At 40.0% G+C, this 21574-nt stretch overlaps 1 protein-coding gene across 2 annotated transcripts in view; it reads right to left on the bottom strand.

The window, feature by feature from the left end:
• LOC306759820 (epidermal growth factor receptor substrate 15-like 1) overlaps window positions 1-21574 on the bottom strand; it is a 33016-nt gene that overhangs the window by 10227 nt on the left and 1215 nt on the right. For both annotated transcript variants that reach the window (XM_079245559.1, XM_079245560.1), the window contains exons 4-23: window positions 20311-20358; window positions 19992-20087; window positions 19788-19853; window positions 18902-19027; window positions 18449-18508; window positions 16674-16916; window positions 16389-16546; window positions 14910-15066; window positions 13790-13852; window positions 12747-12832; window positions 11031-11103; window positions 10124-10285; window positions 9212-9409; window positions 7888-8067; window positions 5994-6099; window positions 5758-5808; window positions 4615-4751; window positions 3104-3167; window positions 2389-2534; window positions 2100-2193 (exon numbers count right to left, since the gene is read on the bottom strand). In XM_079245559.1, coding sequence (XP_079101685.1) covers window positions 2100-2193; window positions 2389-2534; window positions 3104-3167; window positions 4615-4751; window positions 5758-5808; window positions 5994-6099; window positions 7888-8067; window positions 9212-9409; window positions 10124-10285; window positions 11031-11103; window positions 12747-12832; window positions 13790-13852; window positions 14910-15066; window positions 16389-16546; window positions 16674-16916; window positions 18449-18508; window positions 18902-19027; window positions 19788-19853; window positions 19992-20087; window positions 20311-20358 — 2314 coding nt within the window. The remainder of the gene's footprint in view (window positions 1-2099; window positions 2194-2388; window positions 2535-3103; window positions 3168-4614; window positions 4752-5757; window positions 5809-5993; window positions 6100-7887; window positions 8068-9211; window positions 9410-10123; window positions 10286-11030; window positions 11104-12746; window positions 12833-13789; window positions 13853-14909; window positions 15067-16388; window positions 16547-16673; window positions 16917-18448; window positions 18509-18901; window positions 19028-19787; window positions 19854-19991; window positions 20088-20310; window positions 20359-21574) is intronic.

Raw genomic sequence — 21574 nt, 5'->3', positions numbered from 1 at the left:
ATTTATTTGGATGCTTTATCTGTCTGATTTTTAAGACATCAATGTAGTTTAGAATTATAAATGTTGTCAGCTTCCTGGCAACATTTTCACACTGTAAACTACTTGTAAAAAGACTTAAAAATAAAAAAAATCAGACTCAGTCATGTTGCATGGCCTCACGTCAACATGTGCAGAAACAAAACAAGGAGCGTACCAGTAATTATAATTATAGCAGCTTCTGTTACTGATATGGAGATGAAATTGAGCCTGGCAGAAGACTGTGGGAACGTTGTAGGTGTTAAACCACAAAAGCAACACAGTCACATTATGACCTGCTGCCAGATAACCAGCTGGTTGGGGTGAGCAGTTCATTTCACACTCCACATTGAGCAAAGCAGCAAGCCTGCCAATCAGTTTTTTTTTTGTAAACTGTGTACATCCGAGCACACAAACACACACTTGAGAAACCACAACCATCGACTCCACCCTGCTTTACAACTCTATGTGACTTTGGTGGCATCTAATTTGAACTTTTACTGCACAATCTCATGAGACCTGCATGGCCTCACGTCTACCTGATGACCCATTAAAAAAAAAGCATCCAAGCAGAACAAAATCCAGAGGGAATTAAATTCAAGATAAGCTGAATTTTACTGACTGTATACAGCCTGCATGATGACCTGCAGCACTCGCCCACAAGCATTCACACACCCCACCTAAACCCACATAAAGGAAGCAACTCAGGGTGTGTCTGAAAACAACGGGCAGAGGAAACCGCACACCATCTCCCGTACTTCACCACTTCGACATGAGCATGTTCACAAACAACACAACAGAACTTTTTAGATTAAAGTAGAAAAAAGAAAAAAAAAAAACTGATGTGACATTTAGGGGCAGTTTTAGTCTGTTTTTTTCTCAGCAGATAACAGACTAATTCCCCTCAACATGATCTGACTCGGCCTGTTAACCGAGTACTGGAAATTCGCTGAACATGACATTCTAGCGTTGACCCATGCTGTCTCCGAACACTCAGAAGTAGCAGAATCTGTAGCAATGAAGCTAACAAAACAAATATTTTTGCTCAGGCTGGCCTGATGCTGGGCTGTGGTTGTAATAGCCAACACCAGCTGTCACAGGGAGTCCATATATCAGTGAATATTATCTTTTAATATCAGCACAGCTCTTCTGGTATCTCAGCTGGTACTTTCTGTGTTGAGTTTCCATGCTCTCCTCTTGCATGTGTGGGTTCTCTCGATATGCTTTAGCTTCCTTCCATAGACCAAAACCATGCGTGTTAGGGTTCGGGTCTGAGCCTTTGCAGAAACTAGAAACATGAAATAAAAACTATTTGAAAGCTTTTCATGCAATGTATGATTCTACTCTAACGTTAACCAATATATCTTAAAAATTATAACAGTTTTTTTGTGTAATTAATGTGGCATCTTTGTCTAAGTTTCAAAAGGTAAATCAATGTATATGTGGCTCCAGATCACAATATGTTAAGTAGGGAAGGAGCAGTACCAAATATTCATCTGGGAGGCAGTTTCAACTGAAATTAAAACTGGTCTGGATTTGTCGCATCATCACGGGTGTGAAGAAATGCTGAACCTACAGGAGCTTCTTCACATCTGAAGTACAGTGTAAGACAATTACTTCTTACCATGTAGTCATGTTTCACTGCATCAATGCTATTTTCCTTAAACTCAAAATAACTCACTAAAGAGAGGTATGCTGTCCTCTGTCTGAGGGAGTGGCAGGACTGAACACCTGCTGGCAAACAGAAGAGATGCAGAAAGCCATTTTCTGTTTTATACCAACCACACAGAACAGTTCTCACTTATTGGCAGAACTGATCAGCAACCAGTTCTGTTCATTAATAATCATGCTCAGTTCTCACAACTTCCTTTAATCTATCTGTGACTACTTCTACACAATGCCTTCTTAGACACCAAGTTGGTTGTGATGAAGAAAGTCACACTTTTGTTTAAAGCCTACATATTTTCACAAAGTTTTGCATTCGGTCTGAGTTTCTCACACTCTGAACGCAGACAGAGGTGACGACAGTTATTTCAACATGTTTGGTAGACCATCTAAAGCTCTGGAAGTACTGAAGCTCTCACCACTGGGTGGTTTGGGTCTAGGGGGGACACTCTTCTTTGGAGGCAGAGCTGGTGTGTCACTTTTCCTGCTGAATGGGTCGTCCACAAACACAGGCTGAAATGAAACAGGGTTGGAGAAGATTGGTATATTTTGCATGATGTTACAAAGTTTTTTTTGCCAATATATTTATGTTATGAAGGTTATTTTAAGCTGTTTTACTGAAGGAACAGCTCTGAGAAACTAAACAATGTGGGTTCTCTGTGAATCTTATCACACTTGGCAACGCATTTCTGTACAGAAACAATGTACCTTTTGGTAGTCTGGCAGCCAGCTGGCCCGTCCTTCAAAGGTGTCTCTGGGTTTGGACATGTGGCTAAAGTCTGCAAATCCTGCTGAGCTGTTTGTGCTGCTATTGAACGAACTGCTCCCAAATGGGTCTAAAGTGCCAAACAAGTCTGAAATTAACAGTCACAAGCTTAGATTAGTACCTCAACTCATTTATTCAGTATTACTGAAACCATCTTTTACATTCATGCACCGTTTATATGAATTTGCACATCAGCAAAGCGGCTGTTTGCTGTGTTTCAACACAGGTCTTGGATTTCCTGTCATGAACTGTTGTTTTCATGTATGATGATTAAAATCTGCCAAACCAATCCCCATGAATAAACTGAGCTGACATATGTTAGCATGTTAGCCTTCTTAGCTTTAACATAAAAAGCTTCTTGTTATTGGTTAGAATTAAAGAAGAACCAGCTGATTCAGTTGGGTAAAAGCAGCAGTAGGATTCTGAATTCTGATCTCAGACCTGTATGGATTTCAGTGATCCAGAGACCTGGAGCAGCAAGCTGGCTAATGTGACTACAATCATGGTTCAAGGTTTGTCCACCCTTTCAAGCTGAGGTCAAATCACACAAAAAACTAAAGTCTGAATTCAGTCTGAACACCTTGTGTTTCATGTTTTACTTTAAGAAGCTGATATATTTCTGCAGGTTTTGTGATGGAATAAAGAAAGACATCATACCTGGTCCTCTGGATTTTGGGTGGCTTGAAGAAAATGGGTCAGCGGCTGGAAAGTGACCAGTTTGCTGCATAAAACATAAAATAAATGCTATTTTATCAATGAATGCAATTAAGTCAAAACCAAACCTGTTTGTGACCTGTTCAGATGTTCCTCCTCCAACCGGGAGGTTACTGAAGTTGTGTCAGAAATGTAGACCTCCAAAATCTTTTCTGATCATATTAGCATCTTTACAGTTTGAGTAGGCTGCAGGTGGCAACAAGAAGAAATACAACCTTGGCAAAAATGATGGAAAGTGCAACTTGTTCACCCGATTTAAGTTTCAAAAACTCCTCACAAATCTAGTACAAAACTATTCAATCTAGTAGCTGACAAAGACTGAATCAATGTATTTTTTCAGACAGAATGAAGCAGAGAAAAAAGAAAATCCCAATTGGTTCTCAGTTTCAGCTCCTTTCTCTGTTTCCTGATCACAACTTGAATTGAGGATTTCACTGATAAAATAATATTCATCAATGAGGTTTCAACTATTTTGCCCAGTAGTCTTCCTATTTATTTGTATGTCCTCCAGAAGTTAAATACAGCTGACTGGGAACCAAAATCTTGTTTTCACATTCTTTCTAATCATCCATTTCATTGTTTGCACTGACAACGTTCTTGCTGGAGCCATACTCCTGTCAGGCAGCAGCTTCAGCAGCTCATGAAGCTCTTTGAGACTTATTTACATATTTGAACATGTCTGGGTATTTGTTTGAAATATAAACAATTTTCACCATTTTACCTCTATTTAACCTGAAAAAGAAATGTAAAAAAAAAAACAACAGAAAAAACTATTTGTGGATTTTTTTTAAAAAAAATTGTCTTTTTTTTTTTTTTTGCAGTGGAACAAACGAGGGATTTTTTCATCATTTTTTAGAGGCTGTATGTAAAGCACCTCCACCTTGCTGTCTAAAGTAAAATAACAGTGTTTATAATAAATTTTCTGGAAACTGCATTTTAATGCCGAAACATCTTTGTTCATAACATGGGATGAACTTCTCGCAGCACAAATATGCGGTGCAGCAGCTCCTGCTACTGTTTACCAACCAGGCAGCTTAGCTTGTAATGAGATAGTGAATATCTATAAGTACAATATCAATAATCCATTTTTTAAATGTTAAAAAAAATCCTATAAAACTCTTATTTGTTGCTTTATAGATTCTGCTTAGGGCACTGCTGCTCCAGTTAACGTGGAAAGAACTCCTTTAAACCAGCTGCAGAGGCAAAAAAGGTAAAAGTAAGGGCAGGTGCCTGAGTCACTGTAAGGTCACACAGAGGTTTGCATTTTCTCAGCAGTGAAAGAGACACATTTCAGTCAGGCTAAATCAGAATCATTCCAAAAGGTTTTCTGATATGGAGAGCTATTAAGATGCAAAACTGTCATATTAACATTCTCATCAGTTTAGAAATTTATTGATGAAGTTGACAAAAACTAAGACTAATTTCAAAACACGGCTCTGTTGAAACTAAGGTACCTTGGATGGTAAAGTGGCACTTTTACTGAAGGGGTCTGGTGTGGAGAAAGGATCCATCTTTGTGGTTTTCTTGAAGAAATCTTCTGATGAAGCTTTGAAAGGATCTGCCTCTTTAAACGGATCTCCTCCAAAAGGATCTGTGGTAGAAACAACATCAGTCACTGCATCATCTGCTTTCTTTAACTTCTCACTAACCAAACCAGCTAAGGCTAAATAAGATAAATTAATGAAATTCCACTGGCTAGAAAACACATAGGGATCTTTTTTTCCACAAAATCCAGCAGCACTTTAAGTATACATTTTTCTCAGGCATTCAGCAGTTTGCATTTAGGATGCCACAAAGACAGTTCCTGTGATAAACCTATGGTGTATTCACATCAGTTTAATGGATGTGTTTCAGAATGTCTATATTTCCAAACTTAATGACAGATTTAGTTTATAAATTATACTTTTGTTAATATGAAAATGTAATTTCCTGAGAATAATTTGGCAAAGGTCTCTGTGACTGAAGAACATGCAAAAGGTCCCAGTAAATATATAGTATTCAATCATCTCTGACAGGGAGGCTATCTTGTTTTGATTACTGCAAACATCTGATCCAAAACCAAAGGAGCAAAAAGCAGGAATGGGTCTATAGACTGGAGTCAGACCATGCCAGGGTGTGGGCTTCCTTGATGCATGAAAAGCAACTGAGCAGAGAACTGAAACTGCACCATATCGCTGAAGGAGGAAGTGCAACAAGAGTTCCAGTTCACACACGTGTCAGCCAAAGTTAGAGCTCTGGTACCTGGCACTGAGTGAGTTTCTCAAGTTTAAGATGTGATCTACCTTATCTTTAAACCTTCAACCCAGGAGTTACACACCACCATTATGTGTGAGCCATAACAGAACAAGGACTGTGCTGTCAGTCACTTAGTTTTGTTGATTTACAGTAGTTCATTTGAAGATAACATCAGTGCGACATCTCATTGAACAGTGTAAACAGTTACAATAGTGTTGGTGTAGTATGAGTGCAACAGCCAGCTGTTTGTGTGAAATGACAGAATCTCCTTTAAACATCCAGCGAACAGGGCGACACCAACAACCCCATACCCACGACCTGAGTTCATTAGAAAAAATGAGCTCACTGTTCCAAGTAAATACCTGTGGACGATGATGGCTGCTTTGCAAAAGGGTCATTTTGAAATGGGTCACCTATAAGAAAGGAGTCATGTAAAGCAGGAAGAATACAAAGGAAGGGAGAAGACAGTCAGTAAGCAACTCAAGCAAACAAAAGAAAAAAGCTGTTTGGACAGAAAAAAAGCAATAACCACAGAGAGGAGTGAGGGAGACAGGCAGAGGTCATGAGAGGGTAAATAGTCAAAGTGAAGCAGTCAAACCTTTAAATGGGTCAGTTTTGAAAGGGTCTTCAGAGTGAAAAGGATCTGTGTGAATCTCCTGTGGCTGGTTGTTGAAGACTGGTGGCTTCACTTTGAATGGGTCTTCCTGTGGAATGAACATGGCGTAAGAGCTCATCCACCACCCCACCCAACAAACTCTAACAACACACAAGTAAAACAATTGACCAACAAATCAGTACTCCAAACAAGGAAAATGCGCAATACTGAACAGAAACTGCATTAAATGACCCGCATTGTTTCAGAGGAACCCAAGCAAAATCCCAACGATAATCTTTATATAACATAGTTATGGCAGTGAAATATCTATTAAAGGGGTCCTATTATGGTATTTCAAGTTTTCTGAGCTTTCTACAGTGTTACAGTGTTGAATCCTCATCAGACATGTGAACGGCACTGTTTTTTATCACCTAAAGCATGTTTGAGTTTGAGTTCCAGCACTCTCTGCGTTCGGTTTCCATGGCAACAAAAGATGCGTCGTTTTAGAGAGTTTTTTCTATTTGGAAATCTTTGTGACGTCCCGGGGGATAAGGTTCGATGATTGGTTACCTTCTACTGGTTAACAAGGGTATGTACCAATACATCAGGCGGGTGGAAAACGTCGGATAAAGTTATTTCGAACGATGGCTGGTGAGTTTACCAAAGAGAGACATCCTGCTGCATTCGTTGCTGTGGGTTGCTGTTTTCCACTTTGTTTTCAGGGTCTGATTCAGGTTCCAACATGTAGGGCTGTATGCTATGTGTTGACATTGTATTTTGTTTTTTTATTGAGTTCATATTAGTCTAATCCTTCTGTTCATGAGATGTTAGAATGACGGCGAAAGCAGTTGCGGTGCGCGCTCCCGATGTAGCACAGTGGCGGGAGGCGGGGCTTAATGCGGAAGAGTCTCAATCCACTCGTTTTGCCCACGGGCTGATCTGACAGCCTACGGAAAGGGTCGGTCTGAAGTAAATAAAGCAATTTGTGACAATGACTCGATCAATCCCAGCCCTTCTGGGCTCAGAAATAAAAAATAAATTAGCCTGAAATGCACATAATAGTTCCACTTTAATCTCAAACATCTCCAGATTAAATTAGTAATACTATCAGGTAAAAATTGAGGTGGGTGGTGGTGGTGATCCTAAACTCTACATCACCACAGCTTTGCATAAAATCAATCTACTCAGCATCCACAGATCACAGTCACTTATAACCCTTCGGTTCTACCTCACTTTTTGCTAAAATGAATCCAGTTCTTCTTATTCACAGTTTCCTCATCAAGTAGATCAGTGTTTCTCAATCCAGGTTCCCAGCCCCCCCTGCCCTGCATGTTTTATTGGTAATCCTACTTAAACACACCTGAATGGAAAAAAAAAAAAATCACCCGTTAACAGGCTACAAAGAAGTTGGCGAGGAAGTTCAATAATCTGACTCAGGTGTATTGGAAGAGGGACATGTCTAAAACATGCAGGGAAGTGGGTCATGAGGACCTGGACTGAGAAACACTGATGTAAGTACATCCCAATGTTTCCATGCAAATGTGTAAGTGCTAGCAAGGCCAGCTCATATTTCAACCCTCTGCTATGATTTCTGATTGAAACAGAGAAGAAATACTGTATAACCTGACTTGTCAAGAAAACGATGGGATCTGATAGTTTGACATAAGAAACACTAGAGTTTTCAGTAAAATATGGATTTAGTGACAGAAGTAAAGATGTGCAAACTGCAGATGATGTTTATAAGGAAAGAGACAAAAAGAAACAGAATGAAACAATGAACATGACAAACAGAGGATGAGGGATTTTCGTTAAAATATCAAAGCACTGTTGCGTGTAAAACCTGAGTCAAGAACTTTCCTCCTAAATTAAACATTTAGTCATTAACAGTATGACTAACCTGTACTGCCCTCCCCATGGCTGAGAAGCCTCCGTTGTCTCTGTCACCAAAGCCCTCGCTCATGTCGGCCAGGTTGGTCATGCTACCCCCATGGGCTCCGTTCAGGCTGCGGTTGTACTGCTCGATGCTCTTTGACACTTCCTGTTGACTGTCCTGAATCTGGGACAACTTGCTGCGAGCCTAAAGGACGTAAACACAAGTCAATAACTTCTCACACAACTGTGTTTCTCCTTCGCTACTTTCTCCGTGTGCCAGTCTCCTCTCCTGTCTCTGAACATAGGAAATTTTGAGCTCCCTACAAGGCAGATGCCTTAAAGCCTAAAATACTGCAAGGTGTAACACAATTTTTAAAAGGACACATCGATGTGACACTGAAGCTTGCTGCTGAATCTCTGGTACACAAGCAGCAAAAAAATACTCAACATTTTTCTGCCAAGTCATTTGTGACTTCAGCATGTTCCTAAACATGGTGTCAGCTGCAGGCTAAGCTTGCAATGGTTAACCACAGCAGCAAAATAGTTTTCCACACAGCCCTGCTGTTTCCTCAGTTAGCGGACCTTCTGCAGCCTATTTTTTATCTTCTCACTTCATGTCTTTTTCAATAAACATGCAATCAGTTATCATTAAAGCTTTGGAAAAGTGTTTTTTTTTTGGTTCTCATCTACAACATCAGCTAAACAATTAAGTAAATTAAACAGTAAATTGAGTTGCTAGAATCTTCTAGAAGGCCAGAACAGGACAATAATCCTCTATCAAAGGTCCAAGTCTGTTAAAAGAGAGAATGCTGCATAGATGGAGAGATTGTCCTGTAATAACTTAGAGGTGTTGCTGTCATCAAATTCCATAAGCTCATTAAATTTTATGAAACAGTACATTGTCTTAACTTTCAACATTCGCTATCTGAGTTCTATTGAATTAAATGATGCTTTATGAGATTTCTGAGTCATTACATCCTGCTTTTATATACATTTAACATAGATTAAAAACTCTTGGTTTAATGGTGTAATCTGTACAAAACTAAAGTAAATTAACACACGTGGAACTATTTTGCCACCAAAATAAAATTCTTGGTATGCTTAATATTTTAAATTGTGGTGTATTGGGATGTTTTCCCAAACAGTTTTATGAGGGCCACAAAGGTTTGGTATTCAGTGGAATCAAAATTAATCAGAGTTCATCACCATGTACATGCGTGTGAGAAAAGGGGAGAGAGAGGTTGGCATGACACAGATGACATTATCACATAAACAAATGACAACAAAGCATCAGGTGACAAAGTGCAGTGGCGCCCCCTGTTGGCAGCCTTCAGACAAACAAACACTACCTGATTGATCTCATCCTGGGTGGACTTCAGAGACTTGATGATAGTTTCCAGTTGAATCTTGCCTGCAGCCAGGCTCTGCTCCAGCTGATTCTCCTCCTGTTGCAAGCGGCCCAGATCAGCCTTGGCCCGGCTCAGCTCTTCCTCCTGGCTCTGTAGGTCAGACTCCTGGCAGTGGATCTGGCTCTGCAGGGTTGTTATCTACATGCAGATGAACATGAAAGTATTCCATTCCAAGTCACTTTGAAATCTCTCGTGCACTACCTGAGCCGCATGGATAAAATCATCTGGTTCTGACCAGGTCTTAAAATGATCCAACTACACCCTCAGATCAACAACTCATTTGACACCGTGTCAATATTTATTGAATAAATTTGAGCCACATGCAAAAGCAGGGTAAAAAAAAAACACGCAGTCCACCTCAAGAACAGTCCTAAACATTCAAAGATAATGAATGAGGCTGTGTTATCTGCCTGGACAGAAACCTGGAAGCTAAAGTCAATCATTAATGAGATCCATTAATAGTGGTGGGAGATGATTTCACAAGAACAGAGAGGGCAGCAATCTTCAAATCAGATGTATTAGTTTGCCCAGACATGAATCACAATACTGGATAAGATTTGTATTCTGCATTATTACTAACAGCACTCAAAACACTTACAGGGTGAAATATCTTGCCCATTACATCTGTGAGTTCAGTATATAGGAAACATAAAGTCTCTGTGTTTATGTGGAAATCCCTGCTAACTGTTGAACTCCTGCACAGATTCAGAGCTGCTGTTACACCTCAGGAAGCTTTAACTACAGATGCAACTCAGTAAAGTACCTGAACATTTCTGCAAATGAGACATTTCAAATCAATTTTCCCAAATCACTTGTCACAACTGTCACAAGAACCAGTTTGCCCTTCCTTACCATCTGAGACTCTTCTTGGCACTTCATCCTCACTTCATTCAGCATGTCTTCCAGTTTATGTTTCTGTTGGTCCATCTCATCCAGGCGGTCCTGAGCATCCTGTTTCTGAGCCTCCAGCTCCTGTAGGCTGATTGTCTCTCTGTCTAGGTCATTCTGCATCTCCTGATGGACCAATCATGAAAATATGTCAGTAGCTCTCAGCTAACATAAGTCAGGTGATCTTTTGACACATAACAAGTAACTGATGATGTGAGTGATTCTCTGTAACTTTCTGAGAGGACAGTCTGATCAGTTGGCACAGATCAATTTTGACAGGTCAATCAGGCTTCTGTTTAGTCGGACTCGACAGATCACAATGCTGAATAAGTGAATAAGAGCGCATTTAAAACTTTCGTCCTTCCGGGTTTTATACTCAGCTGCAGCAGTGAGTGTTTTTTTTCTCATTGAGTCTGAGCTTCAGTTTCTGCCTTCTTTCTGATTATAAATCAATATTATCAGCTGCTCCATCCACCTGATCTCAGTTTTATTCACTGCTGCCTATTTGTTGATTGGAAATGATTGTCATGGTAAAATAAATCTTCAACTTTAGTTTTATGGAGCCATAGATTCATAGCAGCTTTGTGACACTGACTGATCAATTAGCTTCGGCATAGTTGCAAAGTCAGATTTCCACCATGTTTGATACAACTGTTTAGGTCAGTAATATGATATGCTGATGTGACATCTCGCCATTGTTACTGTTCTCCGCATGTCAATGGGCTGCTTGTCTTGGTTGGGATCTTGGTAACGAGATTTTAAACCTCAAGAGTTCAACTACCTGATTGAATAAATATTCACATAAAAATCTCTGGTCAAATGTCTGGTTCTCATGGGAATATATGCACTGATATTCAGAAGGTGCTCTCACCTGAACCTCCGCACTCTTGTATCTGATGGCGTCCTCTGTCTCCCTGATGTCCTGCTCAAGAGTGTATTTCTCCCTAAGACACACAATCACAAAAACACACAAACAGAATTAGTGTTTTTTATTGAAGAGGATTAAAATCAAACCAACCCAGATGCACACACGAAAAAGGCACAAAAGAAACTGGACTGAGATCCTATGATAGATGCATCCAGTTCTGGTTGTGGAGGGTTGCTGTCCTGCAGGTGTTAGATGCTTCGTGCCCCAACACACCTGGTTCAAATGACATGGATCCCCAACAGCTTTTCAATCTTGGGACCAACTTGTTGATGACTTGGTAATGTTAAGCAGTGAAACATGTACAATAAGCAGGACATTGGCCTTCCAGAAGTAGAACTGGGCATCTCGGCATCGGAAACCATGGCTGGCTAACTTTAACAAATTTTGCTAAAGATGCCATGTCCAGAATGTCTCATTGCCTCTCTCTTAAATCAGTGTTGGAAGAATTTATGTTTAGTCATAGCATCGGCCTTTGTCAGTGACTTCTGAGGGCGTGAAGATGTCCAACTCATAGTGAAACTTTATGTTTGCAAGATCTGAATGATAAAACTTGTTCGACCAAAACACAGACAACTCACCCTTTCTGTATAAAAGAAAAAAATAACTCTCAGAGTTAATATCACACAATTATTTTAGCTTCCACTGATGATCCTTTTAAAGAGCAAGATCTTGGCACTCCGACAACTGCTCATTTCGCTTACGTATTAACTCCTTTTGGAGAGTTCAACAAGACAAGTATCCAAAGAGAACAATAGTTGACTACTAATAAAACTTTGGCCAAGCCTGGATCTGAATCCGATCCATAAAGAACTAGAGATCAAAGTGAGAGTAAAGAAAAAATGAGAGGTCAGAAGGCCCTCGGATATAGTAAGCAGGTGGTTTCTGACATGATACGTAAAGATTCTGCATCCTGAAAGAGTCTAATTACAATGCTGGTTCTGATGTGTCTTTTAGAGTTTGTGTTTTTTGTGAGAAAAATGTATAAATCATTGAAAGCTTTTTGTACTTAAGCAGGATGTTTATCATTTTTTTGCAAGTTATGACATTTCCAGCCAGGATAATCGTTCTGCTCACATACAGTCATATAATCAAACTTTCCTGTCCCTTTTCACCAGATTTTCACTCTATTTTTTGACCAACTTCAAAGTTCTGAAATCTGTCCTGTCCCGGGCAGTTTGTGTAGATGCAAACAAGCACATCCTACAGAAGAATGTGTAAAGTATTCACAGCAAAAACAAACATTTTTAATGTGAATTCCAGTAAATCTGACAGATTTAGTTCATGTATGTTGATTAGCCAAGAAGTTTACCTTAACGTATTCCACTGCGTAAACGCAAGAGTGCTGACGCCGCATGGAGAACAAGTGGTGAACAAACAAAAATTGATCAAATACATGCATCAAAGAATGAATGAATGGATGGATGGATGGATAGAACTCCATTTCATGTTTGTGTGTTTGTGGTTCTGATGGAGATGATGACAGTAAATACAGAACATCTCACAGTGAACGTGTAATTTTCTAGTTACAGAAGAAATACAGAAAAATACACTCACGCACACAGATAGTTTAAAATCTGAGTTTGTTTCACTGTAAGGTTCCACTCATGTCATGGAGGAAGTTTGTCATATTTCTGAGGTCTTGGCTAAACTGCTGGTTACCTCTGTAACTGAGCTATTTCCTGGCTGATGTCATCCAGCTCCTTGATGCCGGTAAACTCTCCTGAACCCACTGAACTGGAGCTGTCCTGCAAACACAGAGAAAAGGAGGAAGGCAGGACGGTGAAGTGGAGCTTTGTTTTAAAGATGGCAGAATGAAGAAATGGCACCAAATGAGCAGTGGTTGATCGGACCAAGGAACAGAGACTGAAGGAAAGATAGGAGTGGTGAAGGAGCGAGGATCAGTACAGAGGTTTGACCGACAGGTGGGGCTGGGTCAGTCACCGACATGTGAGGTGTCACTACCGCTGACAAACTGCCGAGGAAAGATTCTGGATATGGTCCGTTTTAGGAATTCTATGTCATTAGGAACATGATGAGCTGGGAAGACTCATAGTTGTCAACTAAACTGCAGCACTTTGCCCATTTACAATTGTTTTTTATGCTGGTCCAACCATCAGGTAGTATTTCAAAGAAAAAGCAGCACAAAAAAAGATAAAAAATACAAACATGACTTATCTGACTACATTAAGGTTTACAAATGGCTGCCATCATACATCTGAAGATGCTAAAGAGTTATCACTAATCCCATCATCGTGAATCTTCCCTTCATCAGTAGACAGTTGACAGGAAGAGACACTGTCACTGCACTGAAAACTCTTACAAATGCTTCCAGTCCCTGGCAGCCACTGAAAGCATTCATGGGTTAAAACTGTGTAGGTCCGTGTTACCTACCCACAGCTTGAATATTATAGCCTGAGGAGGGAGGGGTAGAAACATCAGCAGCAAGAGAGTTAAAATATAAAACAAGAACGACAGTGAGTTTAACTGTGAATTGATTAACCTCCCCACACATCTTCTGTGTGGTTTCTGCAGGCCAGGGACAAGGGGTTATTTCCCACTAAGCAAGCACAGATCGGTGCAGGTTAAAACACCAGATGTGCAGCTTTAGATAAACAAAAAAATAGATATACTTCATTCCAAATCTGTAAGAAAGGGCAAAGACATTAGAGCAGAGAGAGGAGGAGGAAAGAAGTTGTACTCACCCTTCTCATTTCTGACAGAGCAGCCATGTCTGATCCCACTGGAGTCATGTATCCAGACACACTCTGCTCCCAGAGACAAATCACATTGTTACTAAGTTAAACACTGCATGTGAAACGTGCAGCAACATCCACAGCATTAAGTAAATGTAGGAACAGAGAGAACAGAGAGCTGTTGGGTCAAGAAGCATCAACTTTGCAAATAAAGTTTGAAGGAGGTCAATTTTCTCAGTAGCAGATTTGATACTGTTACCTTATGATCACTTTGTTTAAACATATAAAGTCAATAAGGCGTCATTCACAGTGTGAAAGTCTAAATAGATAATTAGCACCCGGAGGTGAAACAAAGTCTGATCTCATTTCAAATGTGGACTTGTGTAAACCAATAAACAAGAAGCTCCTGGCTCATGGTTAAAGCTCTGATGTAAAAGTTCCAGCAGAAACACCATCACACCAGGTAGAGTGGTGGAGTGAAATAAGGCATGTGACATCTGCAGTTCTCCTTCCATCTGCACCTATCATCATTTGACTCTTGTTTTCTCCGCAGTGCAAATAAACTGTTTGCTAATAGCTGTGAAGTGATTCTTCAACCAGTCAACAGTCCCAATTAATATGGATCTTCTGTTGGTGATCGTTTCAAGATGTCACATAGAAGATGTGTTAGCCAGGGCTACAATTAGCCTGCTGTGAAGACAAATTGTAAACCTGGACTGTGGTTGACTCTGAACAAAAGATGAAGAGCTCTGCTTCACACCACCTACTGGCCACACTGACTGACAGCCAGCCTACGATGGCCTGAGGCAGCCTGATGCACTTCTGCTAACCTGGACTGAACTTGGCACAGGTCACATACTGACGCATAACACTGTACAGCCGCTACACAACATCACACAGTGTAGTGTCCACATATCTACTCTGACAAGGATGCAACATGAGGTCATCCAGCCCACTTCAACATGCTTTTACAATTTGTCATTTGACTGTTTTTACATGTTTTCTTTTGGTCAGTCATCAAAAATAAAAATGTCTCCTCTCCCTTTGCATTGCAATAAAGACTTATTGTATGCAATGATACGTGCATAATAATGACTTCTCTCTCAGTGTTTGCGCATATTAAACCTACTGGTACAGGAGTGCCTCTCTCTGAAGGGGGGATCATGTCAGCGGTCAAGACCTGAGGAGGGTCGACGCCTTTGCAGACTTTCTGTTGAATGAGGTGCATGGCGAGAGCAAACTGCTCCCTGGTTAGTTTGCCAATCTGCCGAGTATCTGCCAAAGCCCTGCAGGGAAAAACAAGAGGATTAATCTGAGCACATTAAAACTACCAGAATTATCACTGAGACGTTGAATGCATCAGGGCTATTTAACAAGACTAGTTTTATAAAGAAGGGAATAAGAATTTTATATAAAGCTTAATATGATATATCCAAAATATTAAAAAAGCCAGTTGGTTGTCTACATTTTAAACACAAGAAGAGTAAATAAAGCTTGGCATACTGAAGGTTGAATTGTGAAAGTATAAAAATGAGAAAATAACTACTAAAAATAACTTGGAAAGCCTAAGATGAAATATTACGAGAGCTTGTAACAGCTGTCAGTAAAGAACAGGAAAAGTGTCAAAATGTGCTGGTGAGTGGACAGATAAAGAAAGAGAAAATGACATGCAAGATTAACATGGCTGGACAAGAGAGTGACATCCAGAAGCAGGAAGGACAGGACAGAGACTAGCTGTCATAGTTCAACTGAGATCAGCAGAAAGTCAAACGCAAGAAACAAACTCAAAATCAGCTGATTCTGTTCATGAAACATGCGAAGAACCATACTGACAAGTTAACCATTACAAAACTAACAAAAAAGAAACAAACCCTTGTCAGAGGTAGATATTGTAGTTAAAGATGATTAGAATATTTGTGAAGCTGATTGTTATGGCTACTGCATAAAAATATGGAATAAAAGGTATAGTATTGTAAACCTATTGCCAACAACACTCAGTAGGGTCATCACTGGGGTAGCTTAGTGGTTAAAGAAGTGGGCTTGGATCTGGGGAAGCCATGTTACAGTCACCAGGGTGCCAGTGGAGATGAAGTACTGGGGGCTGAGCGCAGAAACATGGAAGCCTACTGCTATCCAACACATCCAGTGGTGGATCAAATGCAGAGTCAAATTTCCCCATCAAGCCAAATACAGCTAAATTGATTATATTTACTACAATTAGAGTGATAAGTGACTGATGACACATTGTAGATTAGAGACGGATCATTTCAGAATAGTATTTGTTTTGACAGATGAACATATAGGTGTGCCTAACAAGACAGCAGTACTTATGAAGAAAATGTCTAAATAGCAGAAGTGTTGAGGTCCCATTTTAAATCATTAACCCAAATCATTATAGACATGATCCCAGGTTGAGTGGTTTAGTACCTCTGATGATGGGGTTCCATCCCTACACAAGGACATTTCTCTAATCCAGAATTTATTAAAATAACTAACAACATTTGTTGTTATTAGCACAACAATAAGCACTGCTTGTCACACTGGTTAAAACGGGTATTAATGATGATGATCTGAAATGATGATTAGTGGGAGGAAGCTGGGTTCCTACCATATATGAGCAAGAAGGTTTTGAGAGAGTCCAGACTGCATGAAGATATCCTTTACTTCCTGCCCACTGACAAAACCATCCAGATCAGCATCCGTCTTCAGGAAGATGTCGTCATAGCGACCACGCTCCGACACTGGCACCACCCAGTTCAATGAATGCTGAGAAAGACAAAGATACTAAATTTGTGACATTCAGGGTTGTAAGTTTAACCCTTTAAGACCTGACCCAAGAAAAGTCACATTTTTAGAATATGTGTGTAGTGTGTGAGAGTTTCATGTGTTTTACCTGTCCTGACTTCAGTGAGTGTTTGGGGGACAGGCTGCCAGTACTGTTGAGAGAGGTCATGCTGCCATGGGAGGGGGTGGAACGCAGGGAGTCTTTTGGAGGTGGAGGGCTTGCTGGTAGCCCAGGCACAGGTCCAGTCACTGAGCAAATACTCTTCTTCCTCTTAGATGGCGGGATGAGGGTCGATGGTAGGAGCGCAGGAACAGGCTCCTTCTCCAAAGCTCGGTACACCAGGTGCATAGCCTGAAGAGCACATCCTGCTATCAATAGCTGCATTACAGCTTTTCTAAAAACATCAAAGTTCAGATAGAAGCTTAAACATCCAATATGTAACAGGACTCACATCCGTTTGAAGACCAGTCAGAAATCACCTATTCTGTTTTGCTCATTTTGTCTTTAACAGTAAACCTGCACAGTTCAAATTGAACCAATGGCAGCTGGTTTCCTGCAGCTGTCTATCAGACTATTTTTACATTTAAAAATTGTGGTTAAAATCTCAGAAAACAATCCAAAATGGTACCATCCTCTTCTGTATGATGGTTTCTAGACACACACTGATCCCTCCATATCTGAGTCTCATTCATACCTTTGTCTGGGATCAGAGATGGAACAGGAAATTTAGGGGGCAGATGTGCATTAAAAAGAGCAAAATCTCTGCCATGACTCCAACCCTGATCTTAGTCAAAGCCACAGAGAGTTCAGAGAATACAGCACGTAGTATTCAGACAGGAAGAGATGTGACAGTTGTTGCCAGAATGATGTTGTACCTTCACTTGCAACTACTGTACCTGCTGGATATATGGCAATGTAGCTCATCTGTTTCCAGTTGAGTCATATTTCCTGTCACACTCATGTTCATGTCCTTGTCCTCTCTGCTCCTCAGCTGCCACATTTAGTCTGACAGACGAGCTGATCTATATTTGGACTGAACTGATCCATCCCTCTATGCTCCAGCAGGAGGGGAGGAGGTAACAAGAAACTGTCCTCAACAGAAGATTCTGACCTTTTCAAGTTATTAGAAGGGTATCAATAGTAGCTTTGCTTGGCGACAGCAACTCAACAGCAGAGAATGAGGTGAAAAGTATTCATCGTGATGGACAGATGATGAAAACTTGATGAATCCCAGACTGATAGCTGATACAATCAGTTAGGATTTGACCACAGAAAAAAGCCCAAAAAACCCAAAGCAATGCAAAATGCGACAAAAGTCCATTTCTGTTCCTGTGTTCATACATCATACGTCAACCTGATGTTGGTGGAGGTGGCCAGGGGCTGCGGGGATCTCAACCACAGTGGTAGGAGCAGTTTAACCCTGGGAAGTTCTCCCAAGGAAGAAAGTTTCTGGGTGAAGTGCCGAAGTGTGATTCAATCCCCCAAAGAGATGGAGGAGGGGGCTGGGGAACAGAGGTCTGAGGATATGAGACTGTTTCACTACACAGTAAACACCCAGTTCAGGATAAGTGGAAGAAAATGGGAGAATGGAGAGAATTAAAGTTTAAGTGGCGCTCCTGAAATGTTCAGTAGATGTAAAAACTTGACTTGTGCACAAGGGTGGTGTTCCTTGTTCTTCTGGATAATTTTTTATGCCAATGTCAGTAACTTCACACTGACAGATCAGCTGACTGACTGATGCACCGTGTTTCTGTTCATTTTCACCAGCAGCTTTCATCAAAGTGACATTTTGTCTTAAAACAGTTTGATTTTATGCTGAGAGCTCGAAAGACTAAGTTTGTAAGTAGTGAATCCTCACAGTAACAATGAAGAATCAAACTCACCACAGCAAACTCATCTTTATCCAGATGACCATCTTTGTCTATGTCACTCAGGTCCCAAACCTAGCAGTAGAAAGTAAACACAGACGTGTCCTTTATGTCGACCATGAATCCATACTAATTCAAATCTTTATATAACATATTAAACAAATAAAAACAAACATGTGAGACGTCCTGTTTACAAGGTCATCTTATGGGTGTCTGGCATTGCCATGGAAACAAGGGAGAGATCAAAACATCCTCAAACAGCAAACAACAAGTTATAGTAGCAGGTCAAAAACTCTGGACACCCAGTCCACGTAACTTCACTAATCCTGAAGTCTCTAATTTCTAGATTTATTTTCAGTGGCTAAGAATGGCATTTGTGTGAGGATAGTATGGATTATGAAAAAAATTAGGTTTGCAAACAAGCTTCTGTGAACAAGGTCTAAAAGCAGGTAAAAATGCACCAGATACCTTTCCAAGCACATCCAGAGGCAGTTTGGAGTTGATGAGGACTGGCTTGACCTTCTCTCCTGACAATAGGCCGTTGACTGGAGCCAGACTTTCAAAAATGCCATCAAATTTATTCTTCTCCTCGGGCTACACAGACAAAAGCACGACAGTTGAGTGAAACAGGCGATATGCAAGTATTCGACTGACTTATAGATTATTATCCATCTGAAGTTAAAGCATAACTTATTTCAGTTTTCTTTGTTTTACACCTTTACAGTATAAGCCACATTCAGCCACTCACACACATAAAACACATAGCAAATGTTGATAGTGAGGCATTTTAGTATTTCAATAAATATATCTGCTCATTTTGAAATTAACTGCAGCAATAAAGCCCATAAAGTTGTAAAAGCTGGCAATGTAAGAAGCGTGAAAAAAAAAAGGTAGATGCAGGATTTAAATCAAAATCTGTTCCAATTCAATCATCTTTTTTCAGGAAAGACTTTGCATGGGTCAACAAGGCAATGCTAAACCACAAATGCAAATGTCTCATTTTCAACATTTCATATGTTGTATATGTTCTATTGTGAATAAAATATGAGTTTATAGGATTTGTAAATCATTAAAATCTGGTTTATTTATATCTGATCCAGACTGTCAGCCGTCTGGAGTTGTTCTTGTATTTAGTGGGAAACTAAAAGGATTTATTACCAACACTCCAGGAATAATTTCCTGATTTATTGTGTCCATAAAAGGGGAGTTTTACTTTGTCTATATATATGTGTGTGTGTGTGTGTGTGTGTGTGTGTGTGTGTGTGTGTGTGTGTGTGTGTGTGTGTGTGTGTGTGTGTGTGTGTGTGTGTGTGTGTGTGTGTGTGTGTGTGTGTGTGTGTGTATCTGAACACACCCTAACAGCCCAGTGGGATTCAGCAGAGACAGATGTGTTGCTCAGAGACGGACTGCTGGTGTCCTTCTGAAATAAAGCAACATTTATATTTCAAAGCCCATCACATGATCCATTCACTGACTTTCATTAAATGCTTTAATGAAACAGTAGCATGATGTAAAAAAGAAAAAAATAATAATTACAATAATAATAATTCATACTCACAAATTTTGGAGGAGGAACGGTGAGGTTGAGGCTGGACAAGCTGACTTCCTGTCCACTCTGAGCGCAGGCCACCAAACGGAGGGCAACGTAAAACCCCTGACACATAAAACACAGTTTATTAACATTGAAAGACACAAATTAAGAAACATATTTCTCAACCTTATCAAATTTATGTTTGCCTTTTTTTTATTTATTTATTTTCAGACAAAGACGGTGTAATCTAGCTAGGCTGCTACGATAACTGAAGTTTTCTATGGTTTGCTGTTCCAGTGGGGAGGGGGGGGGGGGGGGGGGGGGGGGGGGATCCTTCCTTCCTCACCTGTTTGTCCAGGTAGCCTTTCCCATCAGGATCAGCCAAATCCCAGATCTGAAGAAACAAACATAAACACATATGAAAGACATGCTAAGCTCAGTGCGCTACATGTTTGGCATAAACTACAGTTTTTCTCCCTCTTATCTGTAAGTGTGTCCAGAGAACATGCGTCACATCCCCACAGAACCTTCCTCTTCATCATCCCTCAATCGCACCATGTAATCATTATATATATCCTGGCACACTGCACACACTAAATGACATGTCAGTGACACAAGTAGTCATTTACCAGCTGCTGGTAGACTGTGGGGAGGTTTATATAATCAGAGTAAGGAGGTTTTATACCATTTTCCCTCTTTCTACAGTACTCTGTCAGGCTGTTAGAAATGGCAGCAGTAGAACTTGCACTTCTGACTGAAACACAAACTACACAAAAACTTTAAAAGCCAGTGTTTTTACCTAAAAGGAATGCTTTTTAACTGGTTATGTTATTTCACACTAGTCTGAACACAGTCACACTGCCTGTCAGTTCACTTTGCTTTGATTTGATAAACTGACCTCAGATCTGTATTGACTATGCTGCTTGCTACACTTTAATATTTGTTTGTATGAACTTGTATGATCATTAGAGTTGCAACTAATAAACCCCACACTGCTCAGCTGGTCATCTCCTGCAGCAGTTTCACCATAACACACAGCTGAGATATAAACAAAGCCACACATTTATTTACAATTGTTAACAACAGCGTTGTCTGCACACAGGTGAATAAATTGAAATTAAAGGAGGATCAGTAATAAAATACAACATCCAAGCGAAGGCAGTGTGGAACCCTGAAATAAACCTCAGTGTTGCACAAGCTGTTTATCCTCCAAATAATAATATACACTTATTTCAACTGTAAAAATGCAACTCTAAAGAAGCAGTTAAAAGAAGATATTAAATGTCCCAGCTCCTGTACTGCTATGAGGATATTATGAGCACACATCCTGCCAAATGCTGCTCAAAGCCTCTCTTTTACAGGTACATCTCAGAAAATTAGAATATCATAAAAAAAAGTCTGATATTTTTTGTCACTCATTTCAGAATGTGAAACCCATACATTGTATAGATTAATTACACAGAGTGAAATATTTAAAACATTTATTTCTTGAAATTTTGATGATTATGGCTTATAGATAATTAAAACCCAAAATGCATGAAAATATGGGTAAACTCTGCAGTGGATGAGAATACAAGTATAAATCTTTTAGGACCGAGATCATATTGGGA

Source organism: Telmatherina bonti (genome assembly GCF_933228915.1).
Source record: "Telmatherina bonti genome assembly, chromosome: 8".
In the NCBI taxonomy this organism is placed as follows: domain Eukaryota; kingdom Metazoa; phylum Chordata; class Actinopteri; order Atheriniformes; family Telmatherinidae; genus Telmatherina; species Telmatherina bonti.
Note: the sequence above shows the minus strand (reverse complement) of the source record. Positions and strands in the feature narration are given on the sequence as shown.